Below are 19443 nucleotides of genomic sequence, written 5' to 3'. Positions count from 1 at the left end.
GGGAGTGCCGCACTACCGGAGGTTCAGTACCGAGGGAGCAACACACTGTCAGAGCGTCAGCAATGAGGGAGCACCGCGCTGTCAGAGGGTCAGTACTGTGGGAGTGCTGCACTATCAGAGGGTCAATACTCAGGGAGTGCCGTACTGGCGGAGGTTCAGGACTGAGGGAGTGCTGCACTGTCAGAGGGTTAGTACAGAGGGAGTGCTGCACTGTCAGAGGTTCAGGACTGAATGAGTACTGTACTGGCAGAGGGTCAGTACTGAGGGAGTCCTGCACTGTCAGAGGTTCAGGACTGAGGGAGTGCTGCACTGTCAGGGGGTCAGTACTGAGGGAGTGCCGCACTGTCAGACAGTCAATACTGAGGGAGCACCGCACTGTCAGAGGGTCAGCAATGAGGGAGCACCGCGCTGTCAGAGGGTCAGTACTGTGGGAGTGCCATAGTGGCGGAGGTTCAGGACTGAGGGAGTGCTGCACTGTCAGAGGGTTAGTACTGAGAGAGTGCCGCACTGTCAGAGGGTCAGTACTGAGGGAGTGCTGCACTGCCAGAGGGTCAGTACTGCGAGAGTGCCGCACTGTCAGAGGGTCAGTACTGAGGGAGTGCTGCACTGTCAGAGGGTCAGTACTGAGAGAGTGTCGCACTGTCACAGAGTCAGTACTGAGGGAGAATGGCACTGTCAAAGGGTCAGTACTGAGGGAGAGCTGCACTGTCAGAGGGTCAGTACTGAGGGAGCGCCGCACTGGCGGAGGTTCAGGACTGAGGGAGTGCTGCTCGGTCAGAGGGTCAGTACTGAGAGAGTGTTGCACTGTCAGAGTGTCAGTACTGAGGGAGTGCAGCACTAGCGGAGGTTCCGTACTGAGGGAGTGCTGCACTTTCAGAGGGTTAGTACAGAGGGAGTGGTGCACTGTCAGAGGTTCAGGACTGAGTGAGTGCTGCACTGTCACAGGGTCAATACTGACGGAGTGCTGCACTGTCAGGGGGTCAGTACTGAGGGAGTGCCGCACTGTCAGGGGGTCAGTACTGAGGGAGTGCCGCACTGTCAGAGAGTCAGTACTGAGGGAGTGCTGCACTGTCAGAGGGTCAGTACTGAGGGAGTGCTGCACTGTCAGAGGGTCAGTACTGAGGGACCGCTGCACTGTCAGAGAGTCAGTACTGAGGGAGTGCTGCACTGTCAGAGGGTTAGTACTGAGGGACCGCTGCACTGTCAGAGAGTCAGTACTGAGGGAGTGCTGCACTGTCAGAGGGTCCGTACGGACGGAGTGCTGCACTGTCAGAGGTTCAGGACTGAGGGAGTGCTGCACTGTCAGAGGGTCAGTACTGACGGAGTTCTGCACTGTCAGAGGGTCAGTACTGACGGAGTGCTGCACTGTCAGACAGTCAGTACTGAGGGAGTGCTGCACTGTCAGACAGTCAGTACTGAGGGAGTTCTGCACTGTCAGAGGGTCAGTACTGAGGGAGTGCGGCACTGTCAGAGGGTCAGTACTGAGGGAGTGCTGCATTGTCAGGGGGTCAGTACTGAGGGAGTGCCGCACTGTCAGACAGTCAGTACTGAGGGAGTGCTGCACTGTCAGAGGGTTAGTACTGAGGGAGTGCTGCACTGTCAGAGGGTCAGTACTGAGGGAGTGCCGCACCAGCGTTGGTTCTGTATTGAGCGAGTGCTGCACTGTCAGAGGGTCCGTGCTGAGGGAGTGCTGCACGGTCAGAGGGTCAGTACTGAAGGAGTGCTGCACTGTCAGAGGGTCAGTACTGAGGGAGTGCTGCACTGTCAGAGGTTCAGGAGTGAGGGAGTGCTGCACTGTCAGACAGTCAGTACTGAGGGAGTGCTGCACTGTCAGAGGGTTAGTACTGAGGGACCGCTGCACTGTCAGAGGCTCAGGACTGAGGGAGAACGGCACTGTCAGAGGGTCAGTACGGAGGGTGTGCTGCACTGTCAGAGGGTCAGTACTGAGGGAGAACGGCACTGTCAGAGGGTCAGTACTGAGGGAGTGCTGCACTGTCAGAGGGTCAGTACTGAGGGAGAATGGCACTGTCAGAGGGTCAATACTGAGGGAGTGCTGCACTGTCAGGGGGTCAGTACTGAGTGAGTGCCGCACTGTCAGAGGGTCAGTGCTGAGGGAGCGCAATACTGGCGAAGGTTCAGGACTGAGGGAGTGCTGCACTGTCAGGGGGTCAGTACTGAGGGAGTGCCGCACTAGCGGAGGTTCAGTACTGAGGGAGTGCCGCACTGTCAGACAGTCAATACTGAGGGAGCACCGCACTGTCAGAGGGTCAGCAATGAGGGAGCACCGCGCTGTCAGAGGGTCAGTACTGTGGGAGTGCCGTAGTGGCGGAGATTCAGGACTGAGGGAGTGCTGCACTGTCAGAGGGTCAGTACTGAGGAAGAATGGCACTGTCAAAGGGTCAGTACTGAGGGAGAGCTGCACTGTCAGAGGGTCAGTACTGAGGGAGCGCCGCACTGGCGGAGGTTCAGGACTGAGGGAGTGCTGCACTGTCAGAGGGTCAGTACTGAGGGAGCGCCGCACTGGCGGAGGTTCAGGACTGAGGGAGTGCTGCACTGTCAGAGGGTCCGTGCTGAGGGAGTGCTGCACGGTCAGAGGGTCAGTTCTGAGGGACTGCTGCACTGTCAGAGGGTTAGTACTGAGGGAACGCTGCACTGTCAGAGAGTCAGTACTGAGGGAGTGCCGCACTGTCAGAGGGTCAGTACTAAGGGAGTGCTGCATTGTCAGAGAGTCAGTACTGAGGGAGTGCCGCACTGTCAGAGGGTTAGTACTGAGGGAACGCTGCACTGTCAGAGAGTCAGTACTGAGGGAGTGCCGCACTGTCAGAGGGTCAGCACTGAGGGAGTGCTGCACTGTCAGAGGGTCAGTACTGAGGGAGTGCCGCACTGTCAGAGGGTCAGTACTGACGGAGTGCCGCACTGTCAGAGGGTCAGTACTGACGGAGTGCTGCCCTGTCAGACAGTCAGTACTGAGGGAGTGCCGCACTGTCAGAGGGTCAGTACTGAGGGAGATCGGCACTGTCAGAGGGTCAGTACTGAGGGAGTCCTGTTCTGGGCCAACTTACTGATTGAAATGTGAAGTCTGCTGGAACCTGCAGATGTCAAAGGTGTCGTGGTTTTATTTTGAAGGGCTCAGGTGCTCCGTGTGGCATGTTAGCCAATTAGCGCTGTTTAATCCACATCAAAATCAGATCATTTGGATAAGTATTTCATTCCCGTTCATGGGATCCTGCTGTGCACAAATAGGCTGCCCCATTTCCTGCACGCCAAAGGGAACCACCCTTCAAAAGCTTCAGTGGCTGCAAAGCACTTCCGGCCGCTCTGAGACTCTTGTCCAGTCTCACACTGGCCGTCTGTGGGTATTTGCCATTACTGATAACTTATCGAGCCGAACTTGTGTAAGGTGCAAGGCCTCAAAAGACTTGACGCAGGTCTGGGCCCACACTCGGAGGCTTTGTGCTCAATGATGGATAACAGCCCATCGCCCCGGGGAAGCACAGAATTGCCGACCAAGCAACTTGGATCTCCAGGGCAGCTCGCGGACTCAGCCGTCTCTCTCTCCCCGGTTCTCCGCCCCGGGGCGGCAATGCCGAAAACCTCCACGTGGGAGTCAAACCAGGTCACGTTGCTTTACCTGTTCCGGGATCTCTCCTGTGTCAATCCCTCGCTCCAGGACGCGGCAGCAACTGTCGAACAAATCCCATCGGGTAAGGTCGTGGGCACTGCGAAAAGAAGGGACACGGGGAACAGTCGAGAACACAGTCAGGCAGCCAACAACAACTTTCATCTACATGGTACCCTCAACGCAATGCAACACCTTAAAGCTCCTCACAGAGCATTAGAAAACCAATCAGGCCCCAAAATGCACAAGATGGACAGAGCGGATAGTCAGATGCCCTTTCCTCGGGTAGGAGAGTCAAGTACTAGGGGACATAGGTTCAAAGTGGGTGGGGGAAAGTTTTAGAACAGATGTGCGCGGCAAGTCTTTTTACACAGAGGGTGGTAAATATATGGAACGGGCTGCCTGGGGAGGCGGTGGGAGCCGGTACGATAGCGGCATTTAAACAAATATATGAATAGGGTGGGAATGGAAGGATACAGACTCCGTAAGGGCTGGCGGTTTTAGTTTAGGCCGGTACCATGGTCGGCGCGGGCTTGGAGGGCCGAAGGGCCTGTTCCTGTGCTGTATTGTTCTGTCATGGTAGGGTGGACAACCAAAAGCTTGATCGTTGAGGTAGGTTTTAAAGGAGCTTTGGAAAGGGGCAAAAGGGGATCCGAGGCAGAGGCATGAGGCGGATACAGACGATCTCAGTGATGGCGGGGACGTGTGGACAAGAGTTCACCTGGGGAACAAATAATAATAATCGCTCATTGTCACAAGTAAGCTTCAATGAAGTTACTGTGAAAAGCCCCTAGTCGCCACATTCCGGCGCCTGTTCGGGGAGGCCAGTAGGGGAATTGAACCGTGCTGCTGGCCTTGTTCTGCATTACAACCCAGCCCGCTGAGCTAAACAGGATCAAATCTGCCACCCCAGGATTTTAAAAAAAATTAATTTATCAAGGGCTGTGGGCGTCGCCAGCTGGGTCAGCATTTATTGTCCATCCCTAATTGCCCCTAAAACAGTGAACTGCAGGTCAGGAGGCAGCGGATTTCCCTGCACACAGACCTGTTGTACCCAGCATTCGCAGTTCAGGCTCGCTGGGATATACCCGGTGTTCAGACTCGCTGGGATATACCCGGCGTTCAGGCTCGCTGGGATATGCCCGGCGTTCAGGCTCGCTGGGATATACCCGCAGGCTCGCTGGGGTATACCCGGCGTTCAGGCTCGCTGGGATATACCCTGCGTTCAGGCTCGCTGAGATATACCCGGCGTTCAGACTCACTGGGATATACCCGGTGTTCAGGCTCGCTGGGATATACCCGGCGTTCAGACTCACTGGGATATACCCGGTGTTCAGGCTCGCTGGGATATACCCGGCGTTCAGACTCACTGGGATATACCCGGTGTTCAGACTCGCTGGGATATACCCGGCGTTCAGGCTCGCTGGGATATACCCGGCGTTCAGGCTCGCTGGGATATACCCGGCGTTCAGGCTCGCTGGGATATACCCGGTGTTCAGGCTCGCTGGGATATACCCGGCGTTCAGGCTCGCTGAGATATACCCGGCGTTCAGGCTCGCTGGGATATACCCGGCGTTCAGGCTCGCTGGGATATACCCGGCGTTCAGGCTCGCTGGGATATACCCGGTGTTCAGACTCGCTGAGATATACCCGGCGTTCAGGCTCGCTGGGATATACCCGGCGTTCAGACTCGCTGGGATATACCCGGCGTTCAGGCTCGCTGGGATATACCCGGCGTTCAGACTCGCTGGGATATACCCGGCGTTCAGGCTCGCTGGGATATACCCGGCGTTCAGACTCGCTGGGATATACCCGGCGTTCAGACTCGCTGGGATATACCCGGCGTTCAGGCTCGCTGGGATATACCCGGCGTTCAGGCTCGCTGGGATATACCCGGCGTTCAGACTCGCTGGGATATACCCGGCGTTCAGGCTCGCTGGGATATACCCGGCGTTCAGGCTCGCTGGGATATACCCGGCGTTCAGGCTCGCTGGGATATACCCGGCGTTCAGGCTCGCTGGGATATACCCGGCGTTCAGGCTCGCTGGGATATACCCGGCGTTCAGGCTCGCTGGGATATACCCGGCGTTCAGGCTCGCTGGGATATACCCGGCGTTCAGGCTCGCTGGGATATACCCGGCGTTCAGGCTCGCTGGGATATACCCGGCGTTCAGACTCGCTGGGATATACCCGGCGTTCAGGCTCGCTGGGATATACCCTGCGTTCAGACTCGCTGGGATATACCCGGCGTTCAGGCTCGCTGTGATATACCCGGCGTTCAGGCTCGCTGGGATATACCCGGCGTTCAGGCTCGCTGGGATATACCCGGCGTTCAGGCTCGCTGGGATATACCCGGCGTTCAGGCTCGCTGGGATATACCCGGCGTTCAGGCTCGCTGGGATATACCCGGCGTTCAGGCTCGCTGGGATATACCCGGCGTTCAGGCTCGCTGGGATATACCCGGCGTTCAGGCTCGCTGGGATATACCCGGCGTTCAGGCTCGCTGGGATATACCCGGCGTTCAGGCTCGCTGGGATATACCCGGCGTTCAGGCTCGCTGGGATATACCCGGCGTTCAGGCTCGCTGGGATATACCCGGCGTTCAGGCTCGCTGGGATATACCCGGCGTTCAGGCTCGCTGGGATATACCCGGCGTTCAGACTCGCTGGGATATACCCGGCGTTCAGGCTCGCTGGGATATACCCGGCGTTCAGGCTCGCTGGGATATACCCGGCGTTCAGGCTCGCTGGGATATACCCGGCGTTCAGGCTCGCTGGGATATACCCGGCGTTCAGGCTCGCTGGGATATACCCGGCGTTCAGGCTCGCTGGGATATACCCGGCGTTCAGGCTCGCTGGGATATACCCGGCGTTCAGGCTCGCTGGGATATACCCGGCGTTCAGGCTCGCTGGGATATACCCGGCGTTCAGGCTCGCTGGGATATACCCGGCGTTCAGGCTCGCTGGGATATACCCGGCGTTCAGGCTCGCTGGGATATACCCGGCGTTCAGGCTCGCTGGGATATACCCGGCGTTCAGGCTCGCTGGGATATACCCGGCGTTCAGGCTCGCTGGGATATACCCGGCGTTCAGGCTCGCTGGGATATACCCGGCGTTCAGGCTCGCTGGGATATACCCGGCGTTCAGGCTCGCTGGGATATACCCGGCGTTCAGGCTCGCTGGGATATACCCGGCGTTCAGGCTCGCTGGGATATACCCGGCGTTCAGGCTCGCTGGGATATACCCGGCGTTCAGACTCGCTGGGATATACCCGGCGTTCAGGCTCGCTGGGATATACCCGGTGTTCAGACTCGCTGGGATATACCCGGCGTTCAGGCTCGCTGGGATATACCCGGCGTTCAGGCTCGCTGGGATATACACGGCGTTCAGGCTCGCTGGGATATACCCGGCGTTCAGGCTCGCTGGGATATACCCGGCGTTCAGGCTCGCTGGGATATACCCGGTGTTCAGGCTCGCTGGGATATACCCGGCGTTCAGACTCGCTGGGATATACCCGGCGTTCAGGCTCGCTGGGATATACCCGGTGTTCAGGCTCGCTGGGATATACCCGGCGTTCAGACTCGCTGGGATATACCCGGCGTTCAGGCTCGCTGGGATATACCCGGTGTTCAGACTCGCTGGGATATACCCGGTGTTCAGACTCGCTGGGATATACCCGGCGTTCAGGCTCGCTGGGATATACCCGGCGTTCAGGCTCGCTGGGATATACCCGGCGTTCAGACTCGCTGGGATATACCCGGCGTTCAGGCTCGCTGGGATATACCCGGTGTTCAGGCTCGCTGGGATATACCCGGCGTTCAGACTCGCTGGGATATACCCGGCGTTCAGGCTCGCTGGGATATACCCGGTGTTCAGGCTCGCTGGGATATACCCGGCGTTCAGACTCGCTGGGATATACCCGGCGTTCAGGCTCGCTGGGATATACCCGGTGTTCAGGCTCGCTGGGATATACCCGGCGTTCAGGCTCGCTGGGATATACCCGGCGTTCAGACTATCTGGGATATACCCGGTGTTCAGGCTCGCTGGGATATACCCGGCGTTCAGGCTCGCTGGGATATACCCGGCGTTCAGGCTCGCTGGGATATACCCGGTGTTCAGGCTCGCTGGGATATACCCGGCGTTCAGGCTCGCTGGGATATACCCGGCGTTCAGACTATCTGGGATATACCCGGTGTTCAGGCTCGCTGGGATATACCCGGCGTTCAGACTCGCTGGGATATACCCGGCGTTCAGGCTCGCTGGGATATACCCGGCGTTCAGGCTCGCTGGGATATACCCGGCGTTCAGGCTCGCTGGGATATACCCGGCGTTCAGGCTCGCTGGGATATACCCGGCGTTCAGGCTCGCTGGGATATACCCGGTGTTCAGGCTCGCTGGGATATACCCGGTGTTCAGGCTCGCTGGGATATACCCGGTGTTCAGGCTCGCTGGGATATACCCGGCGTTCAGGCTCGCTGGGATATACCCGGAGTTCAGGCTCGCTGGGATATACCCGGTGTTCAGGCTCGCTGGGATATACCCGGCGTTCAGGCTCGCTGGGATATACCCGGCGTTCAGGCTCGCTGGGATATACCCGGAGTTCAGGCTCGCTGGGATATACCCGGCGTTCAGGCTCGCTGGGATATACCCGGCGTTCAGGCTCGCTGAGATATACCCGGCGTTCAGACTCGCTGGGATATACCCGGAGTTCAGGCTCGCTGGGATATACCCGGCGTTCAGGCTCGCTGGGATATACCCGGCGTTCAGGCTCGCTGGGATATACCCGGTGTTCAGGCTCGCTGGGATATACCCGGCGTTCAGGCTCGCTGTGATATACCCGGCGTTCAGGCTCGCTGGGATATACCCGGCGTTCAGGCTCGCTGGGATATACCCGGCGTTCAGGCTCGCTGGGATATACCCGGCGTTCAGGCTCGCTGGGATATACCCGGCGTTCAGGCTCGCTGGGATATACCCGGCGTTCAGGCTCGCTGGGATATACCCGGTGTACAGGCTCGCTGGGATATACCCGGCGTTCAGGCTCGCTGGGATATACCCGGCGTTCAGACTCGCTGGGATATACCCGGTGTACAGGCTCGCTGGGATATACCCGGTGTTCAGACTCGCTGAGATATACCCGGCGTTCAGACTCGCTGGGATACACCCGGCGTTCAGGCTCGCTGGGATATACCCGGCGTTCAGGCTCGCTGTGATATACCCGGCGTTCAGGCTCGCTGGGATATACCCGGCGTTCAGGCTCGCTGGGATATACCCGGCGTTCAGGCTCGCTGGGATATACCCGGCGTTCAGGCTCGCTGGGATATACCCGGTGTACAGGCTAGCTGGGATATACCCGGCGTTCAGACTCGCTGGGATATACCCGGTGTTCAGGCTCGCTGGGATATACCCGGCGTTCAGACTCGCTGGGATATACCCGGCGTTCAGACTCGCTGGGATATACCCGGCGTTCAGGCTCGCTGGGATATACCCGGCGTTCAGGCTCGCTGGGATATACCCGGCGTTCAGGCTCGCTGGGATATACCCGGCGATCAGGCTCGCTGGGATATACCCGGCGTTCAGGCTCGCTGGGATATACCCGGCGTTCAGGCTCGCTGGGATATACCCGGCGTTCAGGCTCGCTGGGATATACCCGGCGTTCAGGCTCGCTGTGATATACCCGGCGTTCAGACTCGCTGGGATATACCCGGCGTTCAGGCTCGCTGGGATATACCCGGCGTTCAGGCTCGCTGGGATATACCCGGAGTTCAGACTCGCTGGGATATACCCGGCGTTCAGGCTCGCTGGGATATACCCGGCGTTCAGACTCGCTGGGATATACCCGGCGTTCAGGCTCGCTGGGATATACCCGGCGTTCAGGCTCGCTGGGATATACCCGGCGTTCAGGCTCGCTGGGATATACCCGGCGTTCAGACTCGCTGGGATATACCCGGCGTTCAGGCTCGCTGGGATATACCCGGCGTTCAGACTCGCTGGGATATACCCGGCGTTCAGGCTCGCTGGGATATACCCGGCGTTCAGGCTCGCTGAGATATACCCGGCGTTCAGGCTCGCTGGGATATACCCGGTGTTCAGGCTCGCTGGGATATACCCGCCGTTCAGGCTCGCTGTGCTATACCCGGCGTTCAGACTCGCTGGGATATACCCGGCGTTCAGGCTCGCTGGGATATACCCGGCGTTCAGGCTCGCTGGGATATACCCGGCGTTCAGGCTCGCTGGGATATACCCGGCGTTCAGGCTCGCTGGGATATACCCGGCGTTCAGACTCGCTGGGATATACCCGGCGTTCAGACTCGCTGGGATATACCCGGTGTTCAGGCTCGCTGGGATATACCCGGCGTTCAGGCTCGCTGGGATATACCCGGCGTTCAGGCTCGCTGGGATATACCCGGCGTTCAGGCTCGCTGGGATATACCCGGCGTTCAGGCTCGCTGGGATATACCCGGCGTTCAGGCTCGCTGGGATATACCCGGCGTTCAGGCTCGCTGGGATATACCCGGTGTACAGGCTCGCTGGGATATACCCGGCGTTCAGACTCGCTGGGATATACCCGGCGTTCAGGCTCGCTGGGATATACCCGGCGTTCAGACTCGCTGGGATATACCCGGCGTTCAGGCTCGCTGTGATATACCCGGCGTTCAGGCTCGCTGGGATATACCCGGCGTTCAGGCTCGCTGGGATATACCCGGCGTTCAGGCTCGCTGGGATATACCCGGCGATCAGGCTCGCTGGGATATACCCGGCGATCAGGCTCGCTGGGATATACCCGGTGTTCAGGCTCGCTGAGATATACCCGTCGTTCAGGCTCGCTGAGATATACCCGGCGTTCAGGCTCGCTGGGATATACCCGTCGTTCAGACTCGCTGGGATATACCCGGCGTTCAGGCTCGCTGGGATATACCCGGCGTTCAGGCTCGCTGGGATATACCCGTCGTTCAGACTCGCTGGGATATACCCGGCGTTCAGACTCGCTGGGATATACCCGGCGTTCAGGCTCGCTGGGATATACCCGGCGTTCAGGCTCCCTGGGATATACCCGGTGTTCAGGCTCGCTGTGATATACTCGGTGTTCAGACTCGCTGGGATATACCCGTCGTTCAGACTCGCTGGGATATACCCGGCGTTCAGACTCGCTGGGATATACCCGGCGTTCAGGCTCGCTGTGATATACTCGGCGTTCAGGCTCGCTGGGATATACTCGGCGTTCAGGCTCGCTGTGATATACTCGGCGTTCAGACTCGCTGGGATATACTCGGCGTTCAGACTCGCTGGGATATACCCGGCGTTCAGGCTCGCTGGGATATACCCGGCGTTCAGGCTCGCTGGGATATACCCGGCGTTCAGGCTCGCTGAGATATACCCGGCGTTCAGGCTCGCTGGGATATACTCGGCGTTCAGACTCGCTGGGATATACCCGACGTTCAGGCTCGCTGGGATATACCCGGCGTTCAGGCTCGCTGGGATATACCCGGCGTTCAGACTCGCTGGGATATACCCGGTGTTCAGGCTCGCTGGGATATACCCGGCGTTCAGGCTCGCTGGGATATACCCGGCGTTCAGGCTCGCTGGGAGATACCCGGCGTTCAGGCTCGCTGGGATATACCCGGCGTTCAGGCTCGCTGAGATATACCCGGCGTTCAGGCTCGCTGGGATGTACCCGGCGTTCAGACTCGCTGGGATGTACCCGGCGTTCAGGCTCGCTGGGATATACCCGGCGTTCAGGCTCGCTGGGATATACCCGGCGTTCAGGCTCGCTGGGATATACCCGGCGTTCAGGCTCGCTGGGATATACCCGGCGTTCAGGCTCGCTGGGATATACCCGGCGTTCAGGCTCGCTGGGATATACCCGGCGTTCAGGCTCGCTGGGATATACCCGGCGTTCAGGCTCGCTGGGATATACCCGGCGTTCAGACTCGCTGGGATATACCCGGCGTTCAGGCTCGCTGGGATATACCCGGCGTTCAGGCTCGCTGGGATATACCCGGCGTTCAGGCTCGCTGGGATATACCCGGCGTTCAGACTCGCTGGGATATACCCGGCGTTCAGGCTCGCTGGGATATACCCGGCGTTCAGGCTCGCTGGGATATACCCGGCGTTCAGGCTCGCTGGGATATACCCGGCGTTCAGGCTCGCTGGGATATACCCGGCGTTCAGGCTCGCTGGGATATACCCGGCGTTCAGGCTCGCTGGGATATACCCGGCGTTCAGGCTCGCTGGGATATACCCGGCGTTCAGACTCGCTGGGATATACCCGCCGTTCAGACTCGCTGAGATATACCCGGCGTTCAGGCTCGCTGGGTTATACCCGGCGTTCAGGCTCGCTGGGATATACCCGGCGTTCAGGCTCGCTGGGATATACCCGGCGTTCAGGCTCGCTGGGATATACCCGGCGTTCAGGCTCGCTGGGATATACCCGGCGTTCAGGCTCGCTGGGATATACCCGGCGTTCAGGCTCGCTGGGATATACCCGGCGTTCAGACTCGCTGGGATATACCCGCCGTTCAGACTCGCTGAGATATACCCGGCGTTCAGGCTCGCTGGGTTATACCCGGCGTTCAGGCTCGCTGGGATATACCCGGCGTTCAGGCTCGCTGGGATATACCCGGCGTTCAGGCTCGCTGGGATATACCCGGCGTTCAGGCTCGCTGGGATATACCCGGCGTTCAGGCTCGCTGGGATATACCCGGCGTTCAGACTCGCTGGGATATACCCGCCGTTCAGACTCGCTGAGATATACCCGGCGTTCAGGCTCGCTGGGATATACCCGGTGTTCAGGCTCGCTGGGATATACCCGGCGTTCAGGCTCGCTGGGATATACCCGGCGTTCAGACTCGCTGGGATATACCCGGTGTTCAGGCTCGCTGGGATATACCCGGCGTTCAGGCTCGCTGGGATATACCCGGCGTTCAGGCTCGCTGGGATATACCCGGCGTTCAGGCTCGCTGGGATATACCCGGCGTTCAGGCTCGCTGGGATATACCCGGCGTTCAGGCTCGCTGGGATATACCCGGCGTTCAGGCTCGCTGGGATATACCCGGCGTTCAGACTCGCTGGGATATACCCGGCGTTCAGGCTCGCTGGGATATACCCGGCGTTCAGGCTCGCTGGGATATACCCGGCGTTCAGGCTCGCTGGGATATACCCGGCGTTCAGGCTCGCTGGGATATACCCGGCGTTCAGGCTCGCTGGGATATACCCGGCGTTCAGGCTCGCTGGGATATACCCGGCGTTCAGGCTCGCTGGGATATACCCGGCGTTCAGACTCGCTGGGATATACCCGGCGATCAGGCTCGCTGGGATATACCCGGCGTTCAGGCTCGCTGGGATATACCCGGCGTTCAGACTCGCTGGGATATACCCGGCGTTCAGGCTCGCTGGGATATACCCGGCGTTCAGGCTCTCTGGGATATACCCGGCGTTCAGGCTCGCTGGGATATACCCGGCGTTCAGGCTCGCTGGGATATACCCGGCGTTCAGGCTCGCTGGGATATACCCGGCGTTCAGGCTCGCTGAGATATACCCGGCGTTCAGACTGCTGGGATATACCCGGCGTTCAGGCTCGCTGAGATATACCCGGCGTTCAGGCTCGCTGGGATATACCCGGCGTTCAGGCTCGCTGGGATATACCAGGCGTTCAGACTCGCTGGGATATACCCGGCGTTCAGGCTCGCTGGGATATACCCGGCGTTCAGGCTCGCTGGGATATACCCGGTGTTCAGACTCGCTGGGATATACCCGGTGTTCAGGCTCGCTGGGATATACCCGGCGTTCAGGCTCGCTGGGATATACCCGGCGTTCAGACTCGCTGGGATATACCCGGCGTTCAGACTCGCTGGGATATACCCGGCGTTCAGGCTCGCTGGGATATACCCGGCGTTCAGACTCGCTGGGATATACCCGGCGTTCAGGCTCGCTGGGATATACCCGGCGTTCAGACTCGCTGAGATATACCCGGCGTTCAGACTCGCTGGGATATACCCGGCGTTCAGGCTCGCTGGGATATACCCGGCGTTCAGACTCGCTGGGATATACCCGGCGTTCAGGCTCGCTGCGATATACCCGGCGTTCAGACTCGCTGAGATATACCCGGCGTTCAGACTCGCTGAGATATACCCGGCGTTCAGGCTCGCTGGGATATACCCGGCGTTCAGGCTCGCTGAGATATACCCGGCGTTCAGGCTCGCTGGGATATACCCGGCGTTCAGGCTCGCTGGGATATACCCGGCGTTCAGGCTCGCTGAGATATACCCGGCGATCAGGCTCGCTGGGATATACCCGGCGTTCAGACTCGCTGGGATATACCCGGCGTTCAGGCTCGCTGTGATATACCCGGCGTTCAGGCTCGCTGGGATATACCCGGCGTTCAGGCTCGCTGAGATATACCCGGCGTTCAGGCTCGCTGGGATATACCCGGCGTTCAGGCTCGCTGGGATATACCCGGCGTTCAGACTCGCTGGGATATACCCGGCGATCAGGCTCGCTGGGATATACCCGGCGTTCAGACTCGCTGGGATATACCCGGCGTTCAGGCTCGCTGTGATATACCCGGCGTTCAGGCTCGCTGGGATATACCCGGTGTACAGGCTCGCTGGGATATACCCGGAGTACAGGCTCGCTGGGATATACCCCGCGTTCAGGCTCGCTGTGATATACCCGGCGTTCAGGCTCGCTGGGATATACCCGGCGTTCAGGCTCGCTGGGATATACCCGGTGTACAGGCTCGCTGGGATATACCCGGCGTTCAGGCTCGCTGGGATATACCCGGCGTTCAGACTCGCTGGGATATACCCGGCGTTCAGGCTCGCTGGGATATACCCGGCGTTCAGGCTCGCTGGGATATACCCGGCGTTCAGGCTCGCTGGGATATACCCGGCGTTCAGGCTCGCTGGGATATACCCGGCGTTCAGGCTCGCTGGGATATACCCGGCGTTCAGGCTCGCTGGGATATACCCGGCGTTCAGGCTCGCTGGGATATACCCGGCGTTCAGGCTCGCTGGGATATACCCGGCGTTCAGGCTCGCTGGGATATACCCGGTGTACAGGCTCGCTGGGATATACCCGGCGTTCAGGCTCGCTGGGATATACCCGGCGTTCAGGCTCGCTGGGATATACCCGGCGTTCAGGCTCGCTGGGATATACCCGGCGTTCAGGCTCGCTGGGATATACCCGGCGTTCAGGCTCGCTGGGATATACCCGGCGTTCAGGCTCGCTGTGATATACCCGGCGTTCAGGCTCGCTGTGATATACCCGGCGTTCAGGCTCGCTGGGATATACCCGGCGTTCAGGCTCGCTGGGATATACCCGGTGTACAGGCTCGCTGGGATATACCCGGCGTTCAGGCTCGCTGGGATATACCCGGCGTTCAGACTCGCTGGGATATACCCGGCGTTCAGGCTCGCTGGGATATACCCGGCGTTCAGGCTCGCTGGGATATACCCGGTGTTCAGGCTCGCTGGGATATACCCGGCGTTCAGGCTCGCTGGGATATACCCGGCGTTCAGGCTCGCTGGGATATACCCGGCGTTCAGGCTCGCTGAGATATACCCGGCGTTCAGGCTCGCTGGGATATACCCGGCGTTCAGGCTCGCTGGGATATACCCGGCGTTCAGGCTCGCTGGGATATACCCGGTGTTCAGGCTCGCTGGGATATACCCGGCGTTCAGGCTCGCTGGGATATACCCGGCGTTCAGGCTCGCTGGGATATACCCGGCGTTCAGGCTCGCTGGGATATACCCGGCGTTCAGGCTCGCTGGGATATACCCGGCGTTCAGGCTCTCTGGGATATACCCGGCGTTCAGGCTCGCTGGGATATACCCGGCGTTCAGACTCGCTGGGATATACCCGGCGTTCAGGCTCGCTGGGATATACCCGGCGTTCAGGCTCGCTGGGATATACCCGGAGTTCAGGCTCGCTGGGATATACCCGGCGTTCAGGCTCGCTGGGATATACCCGGCGTTCAGGCTCGCTGGGATATACCCGGCGTTCAGGCTCGCTGGGATATACCCGGCGTTCAGGCTCGCTGGGATATACCCGGCGTTCAGGCTCGCTGGGATATACCCGGCGTTCAGGCTCGCTGGGATATACCCGGCGATCAGGCTCGCTGGGATATACCCGGGGTTCAGGCTCGCTGGGATATACCCGGCGTTCAGGCTCGCTGGGATATACCCGGCGTTCAGGCTCGCTGGGATATACCCGGCGTTCAGGCTCGCTGGGATATACCCGGCGTTCAGGCTCGCTGGGATATACCCGGCGTTCAGGCTCGCTGGGATATACCCGGCGTTCAGGCTCGCTGGGATATACCCGGCGTTCAGGCTCGCTGGGATATACCCGGCGTTCAGACTCGCTGGGATATACCCGGCGTTCAGGCTCGCTGGGATATACCCGGCGTTCAGGCTCGCTGTGATATACCCGGCGTTCAGGCTCGCTGGGATATACCCGGCGTTCAGGCTCGCTGGGATATACCCGGCGTTCAGGCTCGCTGAGATATACCCGGCGTTCAGGCTCGCTGGGATATACCCGGCGTTCAGACTCGCTGGGATATACCCGGCGTTCAGGCTCGCTGAGATATACCCGGCGTTCAGACTCGCTGTGATATACCCGCCGTTCAGGCTCGCTGGGATATACCCGGCGTTCAGGCTCGCTGAGATATACCCGGCGTTCAGGCTCGCTGGGATATACCCGGCGTTCAGACTCGCTGGGATATACCCGGCGTTCAGACTCGCTGTGATATACCCGGCGTTCAGGCTCGCTGGGATATACCCGGCGTTCAGACTCGCTGGGATATACCCGGCGTTCAGGCTCGCTGGGATATACCCGGCGTTCAGGCTCGCTGGGATATACCCGGCGTTCAGACTCGCTGTGATATACCCGGCGTTCAGGCTCGCTGGGATATACCCGGCGTTCAGGCTCGCTGGGATATACCCGGCGTTCAGGCTCGCTGAGATATACCCGGCGTTCAGGCTCGCTGGGATATACCCGGCGTTCAGACTCGCTGGGATATACCCGGCGTTCAGGCTCGCTGGGATATACCCGGCGTTCAGGCTCGCTGGGATATACCCGGCGTTCAGGCTCGCTGCGATATACCCGGCGTTCAGGCTCGCTGTGATATACCCGCCGTTCAGGCTCGCTGAGATATACCCGGCGTTCAGGCTCGCTGGGATATACCCGGCGTTCAGACTCGCTGGGATATACCCGGCGTTCAGGCTCGCTGGGATATACCCGGCGTTCAGGCTCGCTGCGATATACCCGGCGTTCAGGCTCGCTGGGATATACCCGGCGTTCAGGCTCGCTGCGATATACCCGGCGTTCAGGCTCGCTGTGATATACCCGCCGTTCAGGCTCGCTGAGATATACCCGGCGTTCAGGCTCGCTGGGATATACCCGGCGTTCAGGCTCGCTGGGATATACCCGGCGTTCAGGCTCGCTGGGATATACCCGGCGTTCAGGCTCGCTGCGATATACCCGGCGTTCAGGCTCGCTGTGATATACGCGCCGTTCAGGCTCGCTTAGATATACCCGGCGTTCAGGCTCGCTGGGATATACCCGGTGTTCAGACTCGCTGGGATATACCCGGTGTTCAGACTCGCTGAGATATACCCGTCGTTCAGAGTCGCTGGGATATACCCGGCGTTCAGACTCGCTGTCATATACCCGGCGTTCAGGCTCGCTGAGATATACCCGGCGTTCAGGCTCGCTGGGATATACCCGTCGTTCAGACTCGCTGGGATATACCCGGCGTTCAGACTCGCTGGGATATACCCGGCGTTCAGGCTCGCTGGGATATACCCGGCGTTCAGGCTCCCTGGGATATACCCGGTGTTCAGGCTCGCTGTGATATACTCGGTGTTCAGACTCGCTGGGATATACCCGTCGTTCAGACTCGCTGGGATATACCCGGCGTTCAGACTCGCTGGGATATACCCGGCGTTCAGGCTCGCTGTGATATACTCGGTGTTCAGGCTCGCTGGGATATACTCGGCGTTCAGGCTCGCTGTGATATACCCGGCGTTCAGGCTCGCTGGGATATACCCGGCGTTCAGGCTCGCTGGGATATACCCGGCGTTCAGACTCGCTGGGATATACCCGGCGTTCAGGCTCGCTGTGATATACCCGGCGTTCAGGCTCGCTGAGATATACCCGGCGTTCAGACTCGCTGTGATATACCCGGCGTTCAGGCTCGCTGGGATATACCCGGCGTTCAGACTCGCTGGGATATACCCGGCGTTCAGACTCGCTGGGATATACCCGGCGTTCAGACTCACTGGGATATACCCGGCGTTCAGACTCACTGGGATATACCCGGCGTTCAGGCTCGCTGGGATGTACCCGGCGTTCAGACTCGCTGGGATATACCCGGCGTTCAGACTCGCTGTGATATACCCGGCGTTCAGGCTCGCTGGGATATACCCGGCGTTCAGACTCGCTGGGATATACCCGGCGTTCAGGCTCGCTGGGATATACCCGGCGTTCAGGCTCGCTGGGATATACCCGGCGTTCAGGCTCGCTGGGATATACCCGGCGTTCAGGCTCGCTGAGATATACCCGGCGTTCAGGCTCGCTGGGATATACCCGGCGTTCAGGCTCGGTGGGATATACCCGGCGTTCAGGCTCGCTGGGATGTACCCGGCGTTCAGGCTCGCTGGGATATACCCGGCGTTCAGGCTCGCTGGGATATACCCGGCGTTCAGACTCGCTGGGATGTACCCGGCGTTCAGGCTCGCTGGGATGTACCCGGCGTTCAGACTCGCTGGGATATACCCGGCGTTCAGGCTCGCTGGGATATACCCGGTGTTCAGGCTCGCTGGGATATACCCGGCGTTCAGGCTCGCTGGGATATACCCGGCGTTCAGGCTCGCTGAGATATACCCGGCGTTCAGGCTCGCTGGGATGTACCCGGCGTTCAGACTCGCTGGGATATACCCGGCGTTCAGACTCGCTGTGATATACCCGGCGTTCAGGCTCGCTGTGATATACCCGGCGTTCAGGCTCGCTGAGATATACCCGGCGTTCAGACTCGCTGAGATATACCCGGCGTTCAGGCTCGCTGGGATATACCCGGCGTTCAGGCTCGCTGGGATATACCCGGCGTTCAGGCTCGCTGGGATATACCCGGCGTTCAGACTCGCTGGGATATACTCGGCGTTCAGGCTCGCTGGGATATACTCGGCGTTCAGACTCGCTGGGATATACCCGGCGTTCAGACTCGCTGGGATATACCCGGTGTTCAGACTCGCTGAGATATACCCGGCGTTCAGGCTCGCTGGGATATACCCGGCGTTCAGGCTCGCTGGGATATACCCGGCGTTCAGGCTCGCTGGGATATACCCGGCGTTCAGGCTCGCTGGGATATACCCGGCGTTCAGGCTCGCTGGGATATACCCGGCGTTCAGACTCGCTGGGATATACCCGGCGTTCAGGCTCGCTGGGATATACCCGGCGTTCAGGCTCGCTGTGATATACCCGGTGTTCAGACTCGCTGAGATATACCCGGCGTTCAGGCTCACTGGGATATACCCGGTGTTCAGGCTCGCTGGGATATACCCGGCGTTCAGGCTCGCTGTGATATACCCGGCGTTCAGACTCGCTGAGATATACCCGGCGTTCAGACTCGCTGGGATATACCCGGCGTTCAGGCTCGCTGGGATATACCCGGCGTTCAGACTCGCTGGGATATACCCGGCGTTCAGGCTCGCTGGGATATACCCGGCGTTCAGACTCGCTGGGATACACCCGGCGTTCAGACTCGCTGGGATATACCCGGCGTTCAGGCTCGCTGGGATATACCCGGTGTTCAGGCTCGCTGGGATATAC

At 59.8% G+C, this 19443-nt stretch overlaps 1 protein-coding gene across 1 annotated transcript in view; it reads right to left on the bottom strand.

Annotated features, from left to right (window-relative positions):
- The window catches only part of LOC140404757 (cohesin subunit SA-1-like), a 118196-nt gene that overhangs the window by 65969 nt on the left and 32784 nt on the right, over positions 1–19443 (bottom strand). Inside the window, exon 14 of the mRNA XM_072493472.1 lies at positions 3632–3719. Coding sequence (XP_072349573.1) covers positions 3632–3719 — 88 coding nt within the window. The remainder of the gene's footprint in view (positions 1–3631; positions 3720–19443) is intronic.

This window comes from Scyliorhinus torazame, chromosome 31 (assembly GCF_047496885.1).
Source record: "Scyliorhinus torazame isolate Kashiwa2021f chromosome 31, sScyTor2.1, whole genome shotgun sequence".
Lineage (NCBI taxonomy): Eukaryota > Metazoa > Chordata > Chondrichthyes > Carcharhiniformes > Scyliorhinidae > Scyliorhinus > Scyliorhinus torazame.
This window is presented reverse-complemented; position numbering and strand designations above follow the sequence as displayed.